The 22,572-nt window shown below is 46.8% G+C and overlaps 2 protein-coding genes across 4 annotated transcripts in view; both read left to right on the plus strand.

Annotated features, from left to right (window-relative positions):
• ap4b1 (adaptor related protein complex 4 subunit beta 1) overlaps positions 1 to 2,807 on the plus strand; it is a 17,158-nt gene extending 14,351 nt beyond the window's left edge. The window contains exons 12-13 of the mRNA XM_083919401.1: positions 196 to 327; positions 1,673 to 2,807. Coding sequence (XP_083775527.1) covers positions 196 to 327; positions 1,673 to 2,184 — 644 coding nt within the window. The 3' untranslated portion in view covers positions 2,185 to 2,807. The remainder of the gene's footprint in view (positions 1 to 195; positions 328 to 1,672) is intronic.
• A 1,097-nt stretch (positions 2,808 to 3,904) lies between these two features.
• LOC310951322 (alpha-1,3-mannosyl-glycoprotein 4-beta-N-acetylglucosaminyltransferase C) lies at positions 3,905 to 15,663 on the plus strand. Of its 3 annotated transcripts, XR_014593326.1 has the most exons (6): positions 6,204 to 6,454; positions 8,492 to 8,590; positions 9,800 to 9,938; positions 12,064 to 12,318; positions 13,574 to 15,199; positions 15,252 to 15,663. XR_014593326.1 is itself a non-coding variant. In XM_083919484.1 (5 exons), exons 2-5 carry the CDS (start codon positions 8,495 to 8,497, stop codon positions 14,497 to 14,499), a joined length of 1,416 nt encoding a protein of 471 aa, XP_083775610.1. In that variant the 5' UTR covers positions 3,905 to 4,054; positions 8,492 to 8,494; the 3' UTR covers positions 14,500 to 15,663. The 3 variants fall into 3 exon arrangements, 2 of the variants coding, with proteins under 2 accessions (XP_083775610.1, XP_083775609.1); XM_083919484.1 differs by lacking the exon at positions 6,204 to 6,454 and adding an exon at positions 3,905 to 4,054 and having other exon boundaries at positions 13,574 to 15,663; XM_083919483.1 differs by having other exon boundaries at positions 13,574 to 15,663.
• Positions 15,664 to 22,572: the final 6,909 nt, after the last annotated feature.

Here is a 22,572-nt window from a genome sequence, read left to right on the forward strand (position 1 = left end):
GATGTGTGTTTGCAGAAAAAGGAGGATTTTACAGCAGAATTGCCCTTTAAGTGTTTTTTGACAGGTCCGGCCCCTCTCCCTCCTGCACACACTTAGAGCTGATGTTGAGTCTGTTTTTGTGTCTGAATCGTTTGTGGACGGAGGTTCTGTGAAGTTTGTCCCTAACCGCGTGTCTCTCCTCCGTGTCCTCCTCAGGCTCAGACGCTGCCGGTGGCTGTGCAGACTCCAGCGCGGCGCCCCCCCTGACTTTGTCCCTGTCCCCGGCCGTCAGCGCCGAGCAGTTTGAGCGTCTGTGGCTGCAGCGACCGACTCCAACCGCCGAGCAAGGTGATTAAACAGAAGCACTAGAGGACACTTTAACACAGGTTTATGCTCCTAGAGGACACTTTAACACACGTTTATGCTCCTAGAGGAAACTTTAACACACGTTTATGCTCCTAGAGGACAATTTAACACACGTTTATGCTCCTAGAGGACACTTTAACACACGTTTATGCTCCTAGAGGACACTTTAGCACACGTTTATGCTCCTAGAGGACACTTTAACACACGTTTATGCTCCTAGAGGACACTTTAACACACGTTTGTGCTCCTAGAGGACACTTTAGCACATGTTTATGCTCCTAGAGGACACTTTAACACACGTTTATGCTCCTAGAGGACACTTTAACACACGTTTATGCTCCTAGAGGACACTTTAACACACGTTTATGCTCCTAGAGGACAATTTAACACACGTTTATGCTCCTAGAGGACACTTTAACACACGTTTAGGCTCCTAGAGGACACTTTAACACACGTTTGTGCTCCTAGAGGACACTTTAACACACGTTTATGCTCCTAGAGGACACTTTAGCACACGTTTATGCTCCTAGAGGACACTTTAACACACGTTTATGCTCCTAGAGGACACTTTAGCACACGTTTATGCTCCTAGAGGACACTTTAGCACACGTTTATGCTCCTAGAGGACACTTTAACACACGTTTGTGCTCCTAGAGGACACTTTAACACACGTTTATGCTCCTAGAGGACACTTTAACACACGTTTATGCTCCTAGAGGACACTTTAGCACACGTTTATGCTCCTAGAGGAGACTTTAGCACACGTTTAGGCTCCTAGAGGACACTTTAACACACGTTTATGCTCCTAGAGGACACTTTAACACACGTTTATGCTCCTAGAGGACACTTTAACACACGTTTAGGCTCCTAGAGGACACTTTAACACACGTTTATGCTCCTAGAGGACACTTTAACACACGTTTATGCTCCTAGAGGACACTTTAACACACGTTTATCCTCCTAGAGGACACTTTAACACACGTTTATGCTCCTAGAGGACACTTTAACACACGTTTATGCTCCTAGAGGACACTTTAGCACACGTTTATGCTCCTAGAGGACACTTTAGCACACGTTTATGCTCCTAGAGGACACTTTAGCACACGTTTATGCTCCTAGAGGACACTTTAACACACGTTTATGCTCCTAGAGGACACTTTCACACACGTTTATGCTCCTAGAGGACACTTTAACACACGTTTATGCTCCTAGAGGACACTTTAACACACCTTTATGCTCCTAGAGGACACTTTAACACACGTTTATGCTCCTAGAGGACACTTTAACATCAGTCTCTCTCCCTCCGCTCTTGTTTCGTTGCGTTCAGGTGCAGAGCGACTGGAAGAGCAGGAGGATCATGTTTGTTTGGAGGAACGCGTTCGATGCCCTGCGATCCCTCACTGCTCACCCCAGAGCCTGCAGGCCGCCATGCAGCTGGTCAACATCCAGACCCTGGCCTTCACGCCCCCACACACACTCCCCTGGAGGGTCTACCTGTACACACACACCCAGCACGCACAGCCGGGACACACACCACGCAACACGCTCATCGTCGGGGAGCTGCTGTACACTGGGGAGGCAGAGAAGGAGGGCGGGGGTGACGGAGGTGAAGAGGAGCAGGTGAAGGAGGGAGGAGCTGATGGGGCGAGCGGGAGAGACGCCACGAGGAGAGACGCCACGAGGAGAGACGCCACGAGGAGAGACACCACGAGGAGAGACGGAGAGGAGGGGGGAATCAAAGTGACTCTGAAGCAGAAACCGAGATGTGACGAAGCTCTGAGAGGATTTCTCTCTGTCCTCAACACGGTTCTGCACACGCTGTCCTCAGAGAGGGAATAACACACACACACACACACACACCCCGCAGCACGCTCACACACACACACACACACACACAGACACACACACACACACACACACACACACACACACCCCGCAGCACGCTCACACACACAAGCACACACACGCTGTCTTTAGAGAGGGAATAACACACACACACACACACACACACCCCGCAGCACGCTCACACACACACACACACACACTGTCTTCAGAGAGGGAATAACACACACACACACACACACACACACACCCCGCAGCACGCTCACACACACACACACACACACACACACGCTGTCCACCGAGAGGGAATAACACACACACACACACACACCCCGCAGCACACTCACGCAGACACACACACATACACACACACACACACACAAACACGCTGTCCTCAGAGAGGGAATAACACACACACACACACACACACCCCGCAGCACGCTCACACACACACACACACACAAACCGCAGCTTCAGGGAAACGTTATTTAATAAAAGAGTTCAGTTCAGGAGCAAAGGAGCAGATTTTTGTTTGTGAATAAAGAATTTTGTTCATCGAGCGTCTGAGAGCGTTTTCTTCTGGGTTAGCGTTAGCATTAGCATTAGCTACAGCTAAAGCTAATGCTACGGGGCCCCCGTCTGGAGCCAGGCCTGGATGGAGGGCTCGCCGGCGAGCGCCTGGTGGCCGGGTTTGCCACAGAGCCCGGCCGGGCCCCTCCCTCCTCTCCATCCTGTGGGCCCTCCCCCCTCTCCATCCTGTGGGCCCTCCCTCCTCTCCATCCTGTGCCCCCCCACTCACAGGAGGACCCTCTGGGGTCGGGGCGCTGCTGCACGGGGGGCAGTGAGGTGAGGGGCCTGGAGGGTCCAGACCCGGGCAGCAGAGGCTCTGGGGACGTGGAGCGTCTCCTCTCTGTGGGGGAAGGAGCCGGAGCTTGTGAGGGAGGTGGAGCTCCCAGTTAGATCTGGGGGGGCTCACCTCCACACACAGTCTGGATCTGGACCCGTGCTCCTGGATAGGGGCTGGACCCTGGTCTTCTCTGGAGGGGCCCAGGGTGTGAGGGGCTGGGCGGGTGTGGGGAGACTCTCAAACCCCGGCTGAGCGCCGCGGTGTTGGAGTTGACCCCGGTGGACCAGAGGGTGGCCTCCTTACGCCTGCGGGTGGTGGGGGGGGGACTCTGACTGTTGTTGGTGCAGATGCAGCGAACAGCAGTTCAGAGTCTGGGGCCTTCTTGGAGACCCTGAATGGAGTCCTGCATGGGGCTCCAGTAGGGGACTCCAGAGTCCTGCTGGGAGACTTCAACGCCCACGTGGGCAACGATGGAGACACCTGGAGAGGTGGGAGGGGGGTCGTGGTGGGGGGGGGGGTGTGTGCAGGTCGGTGGGCTGAGGATCTGGTCTCTGCCTTTGGCAGATGACGTGCTCCTGATGACGTCGCTCAGTGACTCCAGTGCGTTTGTTTGTATTTGTTCTTGTTGTTGCCATCCTAAAGTTTATTTGTTTGTGTTGTTGTTGTTGCTGTTGTTGTTGTTGCTGCCATGCTAAAGTTTATTTATTTGTATTTATTTGTTTGTATTGTTGTTTGTTTATATGCGTTGTTGTTGTTGTTGTTGTTGTTGTTGTTGTTGTTGTTGTTGCCATCCCATAACAGTCACGCAGCCGCTCCGGTAACAGTGGACAGTGACGCAACAGCTGCGTCATAAAAAGCCAAACGCGACCCCGAGACTCGAACTCACGGACGAACGGGACACGGAGACCCGGAGCCGCCCGGTGACACGGAGCCGCGGGCTGGGAGGAGGATGCGGTCGGGGTGAATGTTCCGGGATCAGGCGGAGGCGGACCGGACCGGACCGGACCGGACCGGACTGAGGTGAGGACTCGAACTTTCCTGTGACTCACTCCCACGCGTTACTTCTGTTCCGCGGAGGAAACGGACCCGTGCGCAACACCGGTGCTCTCGGTCCTCCGGTGCGCTCGGTCCTCCGGTGCAGTCGGTCCTCCGGTGCCCTCGGTCCTCCGGTGCGCTCGGTCCTCCGGTGCCCTCGGTCCTCCGGTGCAGTCGGTCCTCCGGTGCCCTCGGTCCTCCGGTGCTCTCGGTCCTCCGGTGCCCTCGGTCCTCCGGTGCCCTCGGTCCTCCGGTGCTCTCGGTCCTCCGGTGCACACGGTCCTCCGGTGCTCTCGGTCCTCCGGTGCTCTCAGATGATTCTGTTTGAGGAACCGCGTCCCAGAGGATCTGAGCTTTAGTGTTAAACATGTTCATGTTTCACATGTTTGACCTTTAAACTCTGTATTATAATTATTTATATTTATATATTTAAACTCTTTATAACCAGCTGTTTAACTCTCAGTGGTTTCAGTTTCTTCTCTTGTCACAGTGGAAATGTTCTGTCCCTTTAAGAAGTCAGGCTACAGTTTGATGTGTCATCATCATCATCATTATTATTATTATTATTATTATTATTAATAATATAATTATTATTATTAATATAATTATTATTATTATTAATATAATTATTATACCAGGTAACGCCCTCTACACACACACACACACACACCTGTCAGTGACATGTTGGTAACACACACTGTGATCTCAGTCTGAGGTGAACTTTGATTTAGGAAAGAAGAGCAGATATGGCTGATTATAGATATTTAACACGTTTATGCTCCTAGAGGACACTTTAACACACGTTTAAGCTCCTAGAGGACACTTTAACACACGTTTATGCTGCTAGAGGACACTTTAGCACACGTTTATGCTCCTAGAGGACACTTTAACACACGTTTATGCTCCTAGAGGACACTTTAACACACGTTTATGCTCCTAGAGGACACTTTAACACACGTTTATGCTCCTAGAGGACACTTTAACACACGTTTATGCTGCTAGAGGACACTTTAGCACACGTTTATGCTCCTAGAGGACACTTTAACACACGTTTATGCTCCTAGAGGACACTTTAGCACACGTTTATGCTCCTAGAGGACACTTTAACACACGTTTATGCTCCTAGAGGAGACTTTAACACACGTTTATGCTCCTAGAGGACACTTTAGCACACGTTTAGACTCCTAGAGGACACTTTAGCACACGTTTATGCTCCTAGAGGACACTTTAGCACACGTTTATGCTCCTAGAGGACACTTTAGCACACGTTTATGCTCCTACACTCTGACACATGTTTATGCTCCTAGAGGACACTTTAACACACGTTTAGGCTCCTAGAGGACACTTTAACACACATTTAGACTCCTAGAAGACACTTTAACACACGTTTATGCTCCTAGAGGACACTTTAGCACACGTTTATGCTCCTAGAGGACACTTTAACACACGTTTATGCTCCTAGAGGACACTTTAGCACACGTTTATGCTCCTAGAGGACACTCTGACACACGTTTAGGCTCCTAGAGGATACTTTAACACACGTTTATGCTCCTAGAGGACACTTTAACACACGTTTAGTCTCCTAGAGGACACTTTAACACACGTTTATGCTCCTAGAGGACACTCTGACACACGTTTATGCTCCTAGAGGACACTCTGACACATGTTTATGCTCCTAGAGGACACTTTAGCACACGTTTATGCTCCTAGAGGACACTTTAACACACGTTTATGCTCCTAGAGGACACTTTAACACACGTTTATGCTCCTAGAGGACACTTTAACACACGTTTATGCTCCTAGAGGACACTTTAACACATGTTTAGGGTGTGAAATGAATACGAAGTCTTGTTCTGAGCCGTCACCAGAGGAGGAAGCAGCGCTGGAAGGAAACCTTTGACTCACTGTAAGCGGAGCAGAGGGGAGTGCCCGTCTTAGCTAAATATAAACGTAAGCCTGACCCTCAGTGTGTGTGTGTGTGTGTGTGTGTGTGTGTGTGTGTGTGTGTGTGTGTACAGTATCTACACACACTTCCCCGTCCTCGCTCCACCTCGTGTCTGTTCAGGACTATTCTGCAAACAGAGAGGAACAAAGTACACACGTGAACAATAACAGTGGAAACAGGTAGAAAGGGAATAAAAACAGGGTGAACAGGGTTCGAACCGTGGTGTTTGAGGTGTTTCCAGTGAAGCAGCAGAACAAAGAGCGTGAGAGGAGCAGGATCCGTTTACAGCCGCGCTCAGACACAGAGCAGAGAGTGGGGTTATCATGTGGACTCTGCCCCTGCGAGGACACACAGGTGTGGCGCTCTGACGCGGGTGCAGCGGCGGGGCAGGTGTGGAGGCACAGATGCAGGATTCAGCGTGAGGACTCAGACCTGTGATGGTAAACTTTACCTTTTCTACCGCGCGTTTAACAAACCTGCGTTTAACAAACCTGCGTTTAACAAACCTGCGTTTAACAAACCTGCGTTTAACAAACCTGCGTTTAACAAACCTGAGTTTAACAAACCTGCGTTTAACAAACCTGCGTTCGCACCGCGTCCTTTTAAAGTGTGTCAGAGTTAAAGAGCAGAGACGAGTCTTTTTATAAAGTTCCTGATGAAAGGAAGAAAAGGAACCGTCTACTGTTGATGTGTTTATGGTTTTAACTGTTTTAGTCTTTAATATCCTCCTAGAGTTCACTTTAACACATGTTTATGCTCCTAGAGGACACTTTAACACACGTTTATGCTCCTAGAGGACACTTTAGCACACGTTTATGTTCCTAGAGGACACTTTAACACACGTTTATGCTCCTAGAGGACACTTTAGCACACGTTTACGCTCCTAGAGGACACTTTAACACACGTTTATGCTCCTAGAGGACACTTTAGCACACGTTTATGCTCCTAGAGGACACTTTAGCACACGTTTACGCTCCTAGAGGACACTTTAACACACGTTTATGCTCCTAGAGGACACTTTAGCACACGTTTACGCTCCTAGAGGACACTTTAGCACACGTTTATGCTCCTAGAGGACACTTTAACACACGTTTATGCTCCTAGAGGACACTTTAACACACGTTTATGCTCCTAGAGGACACTTTAACACACGTTTAGACTCCTAGAGTTCACTTTAACACGCGTTTATGCTCCTAGAGGACACTTTAGCACACGTTTATGCTCCTAGAGGACACTTTAGCACACGTTTATGCTCCTAGAGGACACTTTAACACACGTTTATGCTCCTAGAGGACACTTTAACACACGTTTATGCTCCTAGAGGACACTTTAGCACACGTTTATGCTCCTAGAGGACACTTTAACACACGTTTAGACTCCTAGAGTTCACTTTAACACGCGTTTATGCTCCTAGAGGACACTTTAGCACACGTTTATGCTCCTAGAGGACACTTTAACACGCGTTTATGCTCCTAGAGGACACTTTAGCACACGTTTATGCTCCTAGAGGACACTTTAGCACACGTTTATGCTCCTAGAGGACACTTTAACACACATTTATGCTCCTAGAGGACACTTTAGCACACGTTTATGCTCCTAGAGGACACTTTAACACACGTTTATGCTCCTAGAGGACACTTTAACACACGTTTATGCTCCTAGAGGACACTTTAACACACGTTTATGCTCCTAGAGGACACTTTAGCACACGTTTATGCTCCTAGAGGACACTTTAGCACACGTTTATGCTCCTAGAGGACACTTTAACACACGTTTATGCTCCTAGAGGACACTTTAACACACGTTTATGCTCCTAGAGGACACTTTAGCACACGTTTATCCTCCTAGAGGACACTTTAACACACATTTATGCTCCTAGAGGACACTTTAACACACGTTTAGGCTCCTAGAGGACACTTTAGCACACGTTTATGCTCCTAGATGACACTTTAGCACACGTTTATGCTCCTAGAGGAGACTTTAGCACACGTTTATGCTCCTAGAGGATAACAAAGTCATTGTCTCCACATTAATCTGTGTTTGTTGTGAGTTGCTGTTTGTGTCACATTAGACCGGTCGGACCTGCTGCTGCATCTGAGCCTCCTGAAACTCTAGCTGGATTATTTACTGTGTGTGCGTGTGTGTGTGTGTGTGTGTGTGTGTGTGTGTGTGTGTGTGTGTGTGTGTGTGTGTGTGTGTGTGTGTGTGTGTGTGTGTGTGTGTGTGTGTGTGTGTGTGTGTGTGTGTGTGTGTGTGTGTGTGTGCGTGCGTGCGTGTGTGCGTGTGCGTGTGCGTGTGCGTGCGCGTGCGTGTGCGTGTGTGTGTGTGTCTCTCTGTGTGTGTGTGTGTGTGTGTGTGTGTGTGTGTGTGTGTGTGTGTGTGTGTGTGTGTGTGTGTGTGTGTGTGTGTGTGTGTGTGTGTGTGTGTGTGTGTGTGTGTGTGTGTGTGTGTGTGTGTGTGTGTGTGTTATATGATAGGAAATGCGACGTCATTCAAAGAAGAAGAGTGTTCTTTTGGCTGCACTTCTCCTGTTCGCAGGGTTGTACTTCATCATCCATTCAAACTTCCTCATTGCTGTGAGTACACACACACACACACACACACACACACACACACACACATACACACACACACACACACACACACACACACACACACACACACACACACAGGCTTATATTTGAAGTTTCACTAATTACAGGAAACAAAGTATAAACAAACTTGATGATAGACTTTTACAGGTCTGCTCTGTGTCCCCAGAGTCAGGACTAAACATGGGACAGGTCTGCTCTGTGTCCCCAGAGTCAGGACTAAACATGGGACAGGTCTGCTCTGTGTCCCCAGAGTCAGGACTAAACATGGGACAGGTCTGCTCTGTGTCCCCAGAGTCAGGACTAAACATGGGACAGGTCTGCTCTGTGTCCCCAGAGTCAGGACTAAACATGGGACAGGTCTGCTCTGTGTCCCCAGAGTCAGGACTAAACATGGGTCAGGTCTGCTCTGTGTCCCCAGAGTCTGGACTAAACATGGGACAGGTCTGCTCTGTGTCCCCAGAGTCAGGACTAAACATGGGACAGATCTGCTCTGTGTCCCCAGAGTCAGGACTAAACACGGGACAGGTCTGCTCTGTGTCCCCAGAGTCAGGACTAAACATGGGACAGGTCGGCTCTGTGTCCCCAGAGTCAGGACTAAACATGGGTCAGGTCTGCTCTGTGTCCCCAGAGTCAGGACTAAACATGGGACAGGTCTGCTCTGTGTCCCCAGAGTCAGGACTAAACATGGGACAGGTCTGCTCTGTGTCCCCAGAGTCAGGACTAAACATGGGACAGGTCTGCTCTGTGTCCCCAGAGTCAGGACTAAACATGGGACAGGTCTGCTCTGTGTCCCCAGAGTCAGGACTAAACATGGGACAGGTCTGCTCTGTGTCCCCAGAGTCAGGACTAAACATGGGACAGGTCTGCTCTGTGTCCCCAGAGTCAGGACTAAACATAGGACAGGTCTGCTCTGTGTCCCCAGAGTCAGGACTAAACCTGGGACAGGTCTGCTCTGTGTCCCCAGAGTCAGGACTAAACATGGGACAGGTCTGCTCTGTGTCCCCAGAGTCAGGACTAAACACGGGACAGGTCTGCTCTGTGTCCCCAGAGTCAGGACTAAACATGGGACAGGTCTGCTCTGTGTCCCCAGAGTCAGGACTAAACATGGGTCAGGTCTGCTCTGTGTCCCCAGAGTCAGGACTAAACATGGGTCAGGTCTGCTCTGTGTTGTAAACCTTGTTTGCGTTGCAGGGACCCACTAACGTTCCTCGGGAGCTGAGCTGGCGCACGGAGAGGCTGGTCAGCGCGGAGTCCTGGGTGGAGCAGGGAGGGTTCCTGCCTCTCAACGTGTCCTATCAGCTGCTGGCTGGAGCGCCGTCTCCGCAGCAGAGTGAGTCACACGCTGTCTGTTTTTCTCTGATCAAGGTGAAAGTTGAATCATTAACGCGCTGCTAAAGGGACTTTCATGCTCTCAGGCTGCAGAGAAGAGCCGACCTCAACACTCACAGCTCCTAGAGGACACTTTAGCACACATTTATGCTCCTAGAGGACACTTTAGCACACATTTATGCTCCTAGAGGACACTTTAACTCACGTTTATGCTCCTAGAGGACACTTTAACACACGTTTATGCTCCTAGAGGACACTTTAGCACACATTTATGCTCCTAGAGGACACTTTAACTCACGTTTATGCTCCTAGAGGACACTTTAGCACACATTTATGCTCCTAGAGGACACTTTAACACACGTTTATGCTCCTAGAGGACACTTTAGCACACATTTATGCTCCTAGAGGACACTTTAACTCACGTTTATGCTCCTAGAGGACACTTTAACACACGTTTATGCTCCTAGAGGACACTTTAACACACGTTTAGTCTCCTAGAGGACACTTTAACACACGTTTATGCTCCTAGAGGACACTTTAACACACGTTTAGACTCCTAGAGGACACTTTAACACACGTTTAGGCTCCTAGAGGACACTTTAAACATGTTTATGCTCCTAGGACACTTTAGCACATGTTTATGCTCCTAGAGGACACTTTAGCACACGTTTATGCTCCTAGAGGACACTGTAACACATGTTTATGCTCATAGGACACTTTAGCACATGTTTATGCTCCTAGAGGACACTTTAGCACACGTTTATGCTCCTAGAGGACACTTTAAACATGTTTATGCTCCTAGGACACTTTAGCACATGTTTATGCTCCTAGAGGACACTTTAACACACGTTTATGCTCCTAAAGGACACTTTAACACACGTTTATGCTCCTAGAGGACACTTTAGCACACGTTTATGCTCCTAGAGGACACTTTAGCACACGTTTATGCTCCTAGAGGACACTTTAGCACACGTTTATGCTCCTAGAGGACACTTTAACACACGTTTATGCTCCTAGAGGACACTTTAACACACGTTTATGCTCCTAGAGGACACTTTAGCACACGTTTATGCTCCTAGAGGACACTTTAGCACACGTTTATGCTCCTAGAGGACACTTTAACACACGTTTATGCTCCTAGGACACTTTAACACACGTTTATGCTCCTAGAGGACACTTTAGCACACGTTTATGCTCCTAGAGGACACTAACACACGTTTAGGCTCCTAGAGGACACTTTAGCACACGTTTATGCTCCTAGAGGACACTAACACACGTTTAGGCTCCTAGAGGACACTTTAACACACGTTTAGACTCCTAGAGGACACTTTAGCACACGTTTATGCTCCTAGAGGACACTTTAACACACGTTTAGGCTCCTAGAGGACACTTTAACACACGTTTATGCTCCTAGAGGACACTTTAGCACACCTTTATGCTCCTAGAGGACACTTTAAACATGTTTATGCTCCTAGGACACTTTAGCACATGTTTATGCTCCTAGAGGACACTTTAGCACACGTTTATGCTCCTAGAGGACACTGTAACACATGTTTATGCTCATAGGACACTTTAGCACATGTTTATGCTCCTAGAGGACACTTTAGCACACGTTTATGCTCCTAGAGGACACTTTAAACATGTTTATGCTCCTAGGACACTTTAGCACATGTTTATGCTCCTAGAGGACACTTTAGCACACGTTTATGCTCCTAGAGGACACTTTAACACACGTTTATGCTCCTAGAGGACACTTTAGCACACGTTTATGCTCCTAGAGGACACTTTAGCACACGTTTATGCTCCTAGAGGACACTTTAACACACGTTTATGCTCCTAGAGGACACTTTAATACACGTTTATGCTCCTAGAGGACACTTTAGCACACGTTTATGCTCCTAGAGGACACTTTAACACACGTTTATGCTCCTAGAGGACACTTTAGCACACGTTTATGCTCCTAGAGGACACTTTAGCACACGTTTATGCTCCTAGAGGACACTTTAACACACGTTTATGCTCCTAGAGGACACTTTAGCACACGTTTATGCTCCTAGAGGACACTTTAACACACATTTGGCTCCTAGAGGACACTTTAACACATGTTCTGCTCTGGCTCCTTCCAGGGTTTTTATCGGTGGGGTTGTCGTCGGTGAAGAGGAAGAAGGGCAGCTACCTGATCCCCACGCTGCAGTCGCTCTTCTCCCAGTCGTCTCCTGCGGAGCGCGCGTCCATGGTGGTGGTGGTGCTGCTCGCAGACTTCGATGTGAGCTGGAGAGTCAGCACAGCGCGGGACATCAAAGCGGCGTTCGCCCCTGAGCTGGAACAAGGCCAGCTGGTGGTCCTGCATGTTCCCCAGGAGTTTTACCCTTCTACCACAGGTGAGTGCACCTGAGCTCACGCTGGTGTTCACACCAAGCCCCGCCCACAGAGAGAGAGACTTCCTGTTTGGTCCAATCAGGAAGCTGGGTCAGCGTCAGTTCTCTGAGTGTCCACTAGGGGCAGGTTTCATGTTTACACAGCATCATTAAACCTGTTTAAGGACCAAAGAACATTCTAGTAGTGTGTTTAGATCACGTCTCCATGACAACACTAGTTTTTATTTGATTGGAGGTTAAAGTTTATGAATAATTGGCGGTGAGAACAGTTTCAGTACAAAGATGAAAGGATCAGAGAAACAATAAGCATAAAAACATCAAAATCAAAATAAAGCTAAAAACAATGAACTAAGTGTGACAGGTTTATACACTATACAACAATACGCAGCGTGCAGTTTAGCAGCATGTTGGAATAAAATAAGGGCGCCCTCCCACTGTGCCTCCGTCACAGGTTAGAGCGCCCCTCCACTGTGCCTCCGTCCCGTGCCCCGTGCTTTAGGGTCCTTGTCCCCCCCTCCAGGCCCGTTTGTACTCACACTACCTGGGCCTCGGAGAATGCTTCTTGCTGCCTATACGTCATCACGCCGTAACACGTCACACGCATTGATGACGTCATGGCGATGCGTGGCTTTGTTTCCAGATCTTTCCGTAGACCTCGGAGTTTTTGTGCGTCTTGTCGACTGTTTTTGAATCTTTTCATCGACCAAATCTGCAGTAAACACTCCACCTCCGCATCACACCAACGTGAACCTTTCACCGCCATTGTTTGAAATGTCCGCGCATGGCCCCTCCTTCTTTTTTCTACGTCCCAACAGGCGCACAGGAAATGACCTCAGAGCCGCCGTAGGCCTCGTGCTCGTACACGTGCGCACGCTCGTGCTCGTACACGTGCAAACGTGCTTTACTAAAGCCCACCTCTCCCAAACGGGCCGTGGACGGCAAGCGTGCCGCTCCTAGACGTGGTACGGTTGCACTCACACTGGTCAAAGGAACCAGACTTTAGCCGTGACACGTGCTGGGGCACGGAGGCACAGTGGGAGGGGGCCCTTAGTTACAGTACAACTCAATAAAGTGATGCAGTGATGATCTAAAGTGACGTTTGCTCAGGACACAGCGTCTCCACTGTTCCTCACGTGACACGAGTCATAGAGTTTAATGGCCACCGGCGTCATTTTGGACGCCGCCTCCGTGTCGTGTGTGGCGTGTGTGTGTGTGTTTTGTTGAAGCTGTGATACGAGCCCGTCTGGTTCTCCCTCAGGTCTAAAGAGAAACTACAACGACGCTCCAGATCGGGTGACGTTCCGCTCCAAGCAGAACCTGGACTACTCCTTCCTGATCCACTACAGCGGCGCTCTGGGCGAGTACTACCTGCAGCTGGAGGACGACGTCTTCTCCGCCAAAAACTTCCTCTCCACCATCAGGAGGCGCGTCGAGGAGCAGGAGGCGAAGAGGACCACCTGGACCATGCTGGAGTTCTCGGCCCTGGGCTACATCGGGAAACTCTACAAGTCGGCCCACCTCCCTCTGCTGGCGCGCTTCCTCTTCCTGTTTTACCAGGAAATGCCCTGCGACTGGTTGATGTCTCGCTTCCGAGAGTTGCTGACGCAGAAGCAGACGATCATCTTCAAACCGTCGCTGTTCCAGCACATGGGCACTTTCTCCTCGTTCCAAGGGACGTACAACAAGCTCAAGGACAAGGACTTTGAGGAGGGGGTCTACACCAACCCGTCAGCCGAGGTGTTCTCGGATATCTCCACCTACAAGAACAACTTCCCCAAACTGGCCTGGGACGCCGGGGAGGGCTTTTTCTGGGGACGCTCCCCGGAGAAGGGGAGTTACCTGACGGTGGTGTTCGGCGAGCCTGCGGTGGTGACTGAGGTGTTTGTAGAAACGGGATCAGGAGGCAAAGACCTCCTGGAGTCCGGCCAGGTGGAGGTGGGTCAGGATGTGATCATCACGGAGACAAAGGAGAAGAGTTGTCGAGAGTTCCAGTCGGTGGGGACGTTAGAGAACGGGATGTTTCAGGTGCAAGAGCTGGACAGGAAGTACCCGTCTGCGTCTTCCTGTCTGAGGATCCGGGTCACGGCGGCTCAGGGGGACTGGGTGCTCGTCAAGAAGATCAGGATCTCCACGAGGCAGAGGACCCCTCCTCCTCCTCCTCCTCCTCCTCAAGCCCACGACTGAACGCTTCCTCCAGCCGGTGTCTGACGTCTGGACCCTGTAGCAGGACTTCCACCTGTGCCTCAGTAAACTGTGTCAAACTACTGTCAACAGGAACGTTTACGATGGAGCTCCAACATCTGCAATGATGCGTTCATATCAGCTGTAAGCACCTCCAGATGTTTAGATCAGGGGGGTCAAACTCAGGCCCGTGGGCCAGATCTGGACCGCGGTGTAATTATATTTGGCCCTAAGATCATATCACGGTCCTGAAACGCCCCAAACAAAGATGGAGGACAGGAGCTCAAAGTGACCTGATGACATCACAAACGTCTCATCACGGTGAAAATCGTCTTTAAATGTTTGTTTGCTCCAAAAATATTCACTTTAATGTGAAATCAAAGAGAGAAAACCAGAGATTTTCCTTTTTCTGATGGAAACTCAAAACAAAATATGAAATTATAGAAACAAAAACAAGATTACATCAGTTCATGGATCCAAATGTTTCTGCAGCTTTGACTAAACTAAGTCACATTCAAGCACTTTCCAAACATGTGTGTGTACATGTGTAGGGACTCTTCTCATGTGTGTGTGTGTGTGTGTGTGTGTGTGTGTGTGTGTGTGTGTGTGTGTGTGTGTGTGTGTGTGTGTGTGTGTGTGTGTGTGTGTGTGTGTGTGTGTGTGTGTGTGTGTAGGGACTCTTCTCGTGTGTGTGTGTGTGTGTGTGTGTGTGTGTGTGTGTGTGTGTGTGTGTGTGTGTGTGTGTGTGTGTGTAGGGACTCTTCTCATGCTGCTGCAGAGGTTTGCTGTTATTTTCAGCAGCATTAGTGGTTAAAAAAGACCTTTGAATGCCTTCACCGTGCTGCCCCGAGCTAACCACTGTTAGCCACGTCCGGCTGTTAGCATCTCTCCTGGTCTCCATGGTTACTGAGGGTTAACGTGCAGCCAAAGACCCTGGAGGAGGAGTTTAACGCTGACCCTGTTTCACATTAATAAGCATTATTTAAACACTGTTTAAGGATAATTCAGTGTTTATTAATGTGAACAGTTTCAGTTTACAGCAGAACGACCCTTTAAAGCAAACTCACCACTGTGCCACGTTATGAGATTATTCATAATATTATTATATTATTATTATTATATATATTATTATATGACAGAGGGTGTTTTTCCTGCTGAAGTCTTTGGTTTTGTGTCTTTTGTGTTTTCTCAGTTTGTCTGTTTGAGTTTCTTCTTTAGTAAATTCAGATAAAAGCGTTTTTTTGTTGTTTTTTATGTATTTTCTTTGTTTTTCCAGCGTCTGAACTTTGAGTCTGCGTTAGAATGAAGGTGATCGTGTTTGTTTGTTTCATCTGCGGTCGTGAACTTTCTCCTTAGGTCCCGACTCATCGATCTGAGCTCTGCCTCCGTTCCTTCTCCCGTAGAAATCAAATCTATTTCTGTTTTTTTATTCCACATTAAACGTTTTTATGTCTCGACGTCACTTTTGCTGCTTCAGAGATTTAAAAACACACGACTTTAGAAACGTGACGCACTTTTCTGCCTTTGCACAGTGAACGTGTCACGCCTCTGGCTCCAGGTGTTTTATGTTTTATCAGTCTGACGGTTCAGGAGCTGAGGTGAAGAGGAGGAGGAAGTCAGGAGGTTCTGAGTCAGTCCGTCGTGTCTCTAATCAGAAAACACACGAAGTCTCTCAGAGTTCAGGACTTTGCTTCTTTCTTCACTGTGATGGTTTTTATCACACGTGACACAAATGTGCTCTTTAAGAGTCTGTGACCGTGAGGGTCGACCACACGCTCAGGCATCGACTCACATCGTCTCCTTCTTTATTCCCGACAGAACAAACGTTCAGATTCTTCACGTAAATGTTATTTAGAGAGGACGTCAAATGAAACCACTAAGAAACACAGGAGCTCTCATCTTTACTCTGCTCAGAGACACAAAGAGGAGAGAGGAGACAGGAAGTGGAGGAAGGGTTTGGAAGAAACTCTGATTAAAGATCTTTGATGAACGGTTTCGGCGTTTCATGAGAAACACTCGGCCGTGCTGGAACACGTGCACTGGGACAGATCACAGCCGTTTATTTTTGTCCTCCACTAAGAATGAAATGAAGAAGTTCACTGGTGCTGCGGTGTATCGGAGGGTGGCGGTGTCCCTCGGCGTGCTGCGTTCACGGACGCGTCGCTCGGCGGTCTCCCCTCGGCGGTTTGGGGCCGGCTGTGGAGCTCCGGCTCAGCCCCGTCCTGCTGCACCTCCGTACCGCTCTGAAAGGAAGGATGATAGAAGTCTTTATTATAAATGAACGTGTGCTAAAGTGTCCTCTAGGAGAATAAACGTGTGCTAAAGTGTCCTCTAGGAGACTAAACGTGTGTTAAAGTGTCCTCTAGGAGACTAAACGTGTGTTAAAGTGTCCTCTAGGAGCATAAACGTGTGCTAAAGTGTCCTCTAGGAGACTAAACGTGTGTTAAAGTGTCCTCTAGGAGACTAAACGTGTGTTAAAGTGTCCTCTAGGAGCATAAACGTGTGCTAAAGTGTCCTCTAGGAGACTAAACGTGTGTTAAAGTGTCCTCTAGGAGCATAAACGTGTGTTAAAGTGTCCTCTAGGAGCCTAAACGTGTTAAAGTGTCCTCTAGGAGCATAAACGTGTGCTAAAGTGTCCTCTAGGAGCATAAACGTGTTAAAGTGTCCTCTAGGAGCATAAACGTGTGCTAAAGTGTCCTCTAGGAGCATAAACGTGTGTTAAAGTGTCCTCTAGGAGCATAAACGTGTGCTAAAGTGTCCTCTAGGAGCATAAACGTGTGTTAAAGTGTCCTCTAGGAGCATAAACGTGTGTTAAAGTGTCCTCTAGGAGCCTAAACGTGTTAAAGTGTCCTCTAGGAGCATAAACGTGTGTTAAAGTGTCCTCTAGGAGCATAAACGTGTGTTAAAGTGTCCTCTAGGAGCATAAACGTGTGCTAAAGTGTCCTCTAGGAGCATAAACGTGTGTTAAAGTGTCCTCTAGGAGCATAAACGTGTGCTAAAGTGTCCTCTAGGAGCATAAACGTGTGTTAAAGTGTCCTCTAGGAGCATAAATGTGTGTTAAAGTGTCCTCTAGGAGCCTAAACGTGTGTTAAAGTGTCCTCTAGGAGCATAAACGTGTGTTAAAGTGTCCTCTAGGAGCATAAACGTGTGTTAAAGCGTCCTCTAGGAGCATAAACGTGTGCTAAAGTGTCCTCTAGGAGCCTAAACGTGTTAAAGTGTCCTCTAGGAGACTAAACGTGTGTTAAAGTGTCCTCTAGGAGCATAAACGTGTGTTAAAGTGTCCTCTAGGAGCCTAAACGTGTTAAAGTGTCCTCTAGGAGCATAAACGTGTGCTAAAGTGTCCTCTAGGAGCATAAACGTGTTAAAGTGTCCTCTAGGAGCATAAACGTGTGTTAAAGTGTCCTCTAGGAGCCTAAACGTGTTAAAGTGTCCTCTAGGAGCATAAACGTGTGTTAAAGTGTCCTCTAGGAGCATAAACGTGTGTTAAAGTGTCCTCTAGGAGCATAAACGTGTGCTAAAGTGTCCTCTAGGAGCATAAACGTGTGTTAAAGTGTCCTCTAGGAGCATAAACGTGTGCTAAAGTGTCCTCTAGGAGCATAAACGTGTGCTAAAGTGTCCTCTAGGAGCATAAACATGTGTTAAAGTGTCCTCTAGGAGCATAAACGTGTGCTAAAGTGTCCTCTAGGAGCATAAACGTGTGTTAAAGTGTCCTCTAGGAGCATAAACGTGTGCTAAAGTGTCCTCTAGGAGCATAAACGTGTGTTAAAGTGTCCTCTAGGAGCATAAACGTGTGCTAAAGTGTCCTCTAGGAGCATAAACGTGTGTTAAAGTGTCCTCTAGGAGCATAAACGTGTGCTAAAGTGTCCTCTAGGAGCATAAACGTGTGCTAAAGGCTCCTCTAGGAGCATAAACGTGTGTTAAAGTGTCCTCTAGGAGCGTAAACGTGTGTTAAAGTGTCCTCTAGGAGCGTAAACGTGTGCTAAAGTGTCCTCTAGGAGCATAAACGTGTGCTAAAGTGTCCTCTAGGAGCATAAACGTGTGTTAAAGTGTCCTCTAGGAGCATAAACGTGTGCTAAAGGCTCCTCTAGGAGCATAAACGTGTGTTAAAGTGTCCTCTAGGAGCATAAACGTGTGTTAAAGTGTCCTCTAGGAGCATAAACGTGTGCTAAAGTGTCCTCTAGGAGCATAAACGTGTGCTAAAGGCTCCTCTAGGAGCATAAACGTGTGTTAAAGTGTCCTCTAGGAGCGTAAACGTATGTTAAAGTGTCCTCTAGGAGCATAAACGTGTGCTAAAGTGTCCTCTAGGAGCATAAACGTGTGTTAAAGTGTCCTCTAGGAGCATAAACGTGTGCTAAAGTGTCCTCTAGGAGCATAAACGTGTGCTAAAGGCTCCTCTAGGAGCATAAACGTGTGTTAAAGTGTCCTCTAGGAGCGTAAACGTGTGTTAAAGTGTCCTCTAGGAGCGTAAACGTGTGCTAAAGTGTCCTCTAGGAGCATAAACGTGTGCTAAAGTGTCCTCTAGGAGCATAAACGTGTGTTAAAGTGTCCTCTAGGAGCATAAACGTGTGCTAAAGGCTCCTCTAGGAGCATAAACGTGTGTTAAACTGTTTGTTGGCGTTGTCTCTAATCTGACCTGCTTGCCAGCATCCTGTGGTGCGTCGGCGTCTCTGTCGCCGCCGTGCTGCGGGTCGAAGCCCCAGGACCTGAGCCTGTGGAGACCCTGCACCGAGCGGCCCGTGGGGTTGATGCTGTGGGCAGGGATACGAGCGGGAAGATCCCAGGTCCCCTTAAAGTCGGGCCACGCGCTGCCCCTCTGCAGCGACACACACACAACACACACACACACACACACACACACACACACACACACACACACACACACACACACACACACACACACGACACACAGGCGAGGTGAGTCACGCGTGATGCTCATTTAAACTTCACTTTGAATCAGGAACTAAGGAGCGCAGCACGGAGCCACACACACACACACACACACACACACACACACACAGACACACACAGACACACACACACACACACACACACACACCTGTACCTCCTGTCCCTGGACGTTAACACTGCAGCTGAATTTGGCTTTTTGAATCCAAAACATGCAGAAACATCATTTTTAATGCAGAAATATTCAGTGAGAGAAAAACGACGCTCTGACCTTCATCGCTCCAGGGAGCAGATGTCCTCTGTCATCAGCAATGAAGGCGGTGTGACCCTGCCGGGCAGTGGGTCTCTGCACACACACAAACACACACACGCACACACACACACGCACACACACACACACACACATAAACGTGTGTTAAAGTGTCCTCTAGGAGCATAAACGTGTGTTAAAGTGTCCTCTAGGAGCATAAACGTGTGCTAAAGTGTCCTCTAGGAGCATAAACGTGTGTTAAAGTGTCCTCTAGGAGCATAAACGTGTGTTAAAGTGTCCTCTAGGAGCATAAACCTGTGTTAAAGTGTCCTCTAGGAGCATAAACCTGTGTTAAAGTGTCCTCTAGGAGCATAAACGTGTGTTAAAGTGTCCTCTAGGAGCATAAACGTGTGCTAAAGTGTCCTCTAGGAGCATAAACGTGTGCTAAAGTGTCCTCTAGGAGCATAAACGTGTGCTAAAGTGTCCTCTAGGAGCATAAACGTGTGTTAAAGTGTCCTCTAGGAGCATAAACGTGTGTTAAAGTGTCCTCTAGGAGCATAAACGTGTGTTAAAGTGTCCTCTAGGAGCATAAACGTGTGCTAAAGTGTCCTCTAGGTGTCTAAACGTGTGCTAAAGTGTCCTGTTACCTCTTTGAAGCTCTTGCTCCCACTCCAGTTCTGCAGCCTCTGCGGTTTGAAGGCGCCGTCAAACTGTGAAAGTGAAGTAAAAGTTAAGTAAAGGTAAAGTTTACCTGGTTTGAGTTTACCTGGTTTGAGTTAACCTGGTTTGAGTTAACCTGGGTGAACCTGGTTTGAGTTAACCTGGGTTAACCTGGTTTGAGTTTACCTGGTTTGCTGAGTTAACCTGGTTTGAGTTAACCTGACTTTACCTGGTTTGAGTTAACCTGGGTTAACCTGGTTTGAGTTTACCTGGTTTGCTGAGTTAACCTGGTTTGAGTTAACCTGGGTTAACCTGGTTTGAGTTAACCTGAGTTAACCTGAGTTTACCTGAGTTTACCTGGTTTGCTGAGAACATTTCGGATCCTGTCTCGAGTCGCAGCCTCTCGTCTGTGTTTGTTGACCCGTTGCTTAGCAACGCGAATCAAACCGACCCCTGTTTCCACTTCCTGTGACGTAATAATAATAATAATAATATATAAACATATAATGAGGAAATAATAAGAAGACACACGTGACACTGAGAGCAAAACAAGAACAAACATGTTTTATAAACCTGGAGAAAAAAACAAATAAAATAAAAACTAAATAAAGAGACGTGAGTTTATGAGACGGTGTTAAGTTTGTCCGCCAGGCGCCGCCGTAGAGCAGAGGCCGGTGACACACAGCAGCTCTGTGTTATTAACAGGAAACTCAATAAAGAATGAATTTAAATCAAACATGTGGTTTAATCATCACTGACGGAAAAGACTCCGCTGAGCTCAGAGTCTGTTCATCAGGAGGAGGAGGAGGAGGAAGAACCGGGATCAGGGATCGTTTGCTTCGGTCTGTTTTCAACACGCTGCTGACGGAAGGAGGTGAGGACCTGCTGCCTCATTAACATATATATACATGTATGTATATATGTATATATGTATGTATGTATGTATATGGATTTATGTATATATGTATGTATGTATGTATATGGATTTATTTAAATACATGTATGCATATGTATGCATACAGAAATACAGAAATTAAAGTGAACAGAAATGTAGAAATAAATATAAAGCATTTATTTATTTATTATTTCATTTATTAATTGATTTATTTATTAATTCCTTTATTTACCTATACATTTATTGACGTATTTATTTATTTATGCGATTTTTATGTGTTCATTTATTTATTCTTGTATTCAATTTGTATGTATTAATTAATTTATTCACTTATTTATTATTTTATTCATTTATTTAAACATTTATTGATGCATTTTTTTATTCTTTGAATAAAATTCAACATTTTCTGTTGGATTCAGACTCAAAATGTTTTAATTAAATTACAAATAATGGGAATGAAGGAGTAGACTTTATGAACAATAATGTAAAAAATGTGACAGACAAACATCATCAAAACATTTAATTAAATAATATAAAGTAGATAATTATATAAGAAATATAGAAATGACAAAATAATAAGTAAATAAATCAAATAAATAAATGTGTCTAATAAAATAAATACATTATAAAAAGGAAATTAAAATAGATGAAGAAGGTAACTTGAATCCTCGGTGCTGCTGTCAGAGGAACACAACAGGGGGACGAGTATGGCTGTAACACCGGAAGTGTTTGATACTGGCGGACTTTGCAACCGGAAATACATCGATTATTGTTTTTAAGTTTGTGTTAAATTTCTTAAACATCGTTATTTATTTGAAACTCTCTGTTTTAACTTAAAGATTAGATTAACTGTTATAATTTTACTGTATTCACTATTATTCACTTTAAAATTTTGACCGGAAGTCCATTTATTTATCTTCCGGTAACATGTAAGCTAGCAGCACATTAGCACAACTGTGGCGCGTTCATTCATAGAATTAACTATAAATTAGAAACTTACAACAACTGAACCGTGGAGTTTGAATCACAGTTAAACTGTCAGGTCACATTATTATCATTGACTAACGAACCACGCTGCGTTATTATTAACGTTATTATTGACGTTATTATTAACGTTATTATTAACGTTATTATTGACGTTATTATTAACGTTATTATTGACGTTATTATTAACGTTATTATCGACGTTATTATTAACGTTATTATTGACGTTATTATTAACGTTATTATTGACGTTATTATTAACGTTATTATCGACGTTATTATTAACGTTATTATCGACGTTATTATTAACGTTATTATTGACGTTATTATTAACGTTATTATTGACGTTATTATTAACGTTATTATCGACGTTATTATTAAC

The sequence above is a fragment of the Echiichthys vipera genome, assembly GCF_963691815.1.
Source record: "Echiichthys vipera genome assembly, chromosome: 9".
Classification (NCBI taxonomy): domain Eukaryota; kingdom Metazoa; phylum Chordata; class Actinopteri; order Perciformes; family Trachinidae; genus Echiichthys; species Echiichthys vipera.

What these genes read in the sequence shown, in the direction of transcription:
- LOC310951322 (XM_083919483.1), top strand. An exon ending in AGCGCCGTCTCCGCAGCAGA is followed by an intron (nt 9,939 to 12,063) that starts GTGAGTCACACG and finishes GGCTCCTTCCAG; the next exon opens with GGTTTTTATCGGTGGGGTTG. An exon ending in GTTTTACCCTTCTACCACAG is followed by an intron (nt 12,319 to 13,573) that starts GTGAGTGCACCT and finishes GTTCTCCCTCAG; the next exon opens with GTCTAAAGAGAAACTACAAC.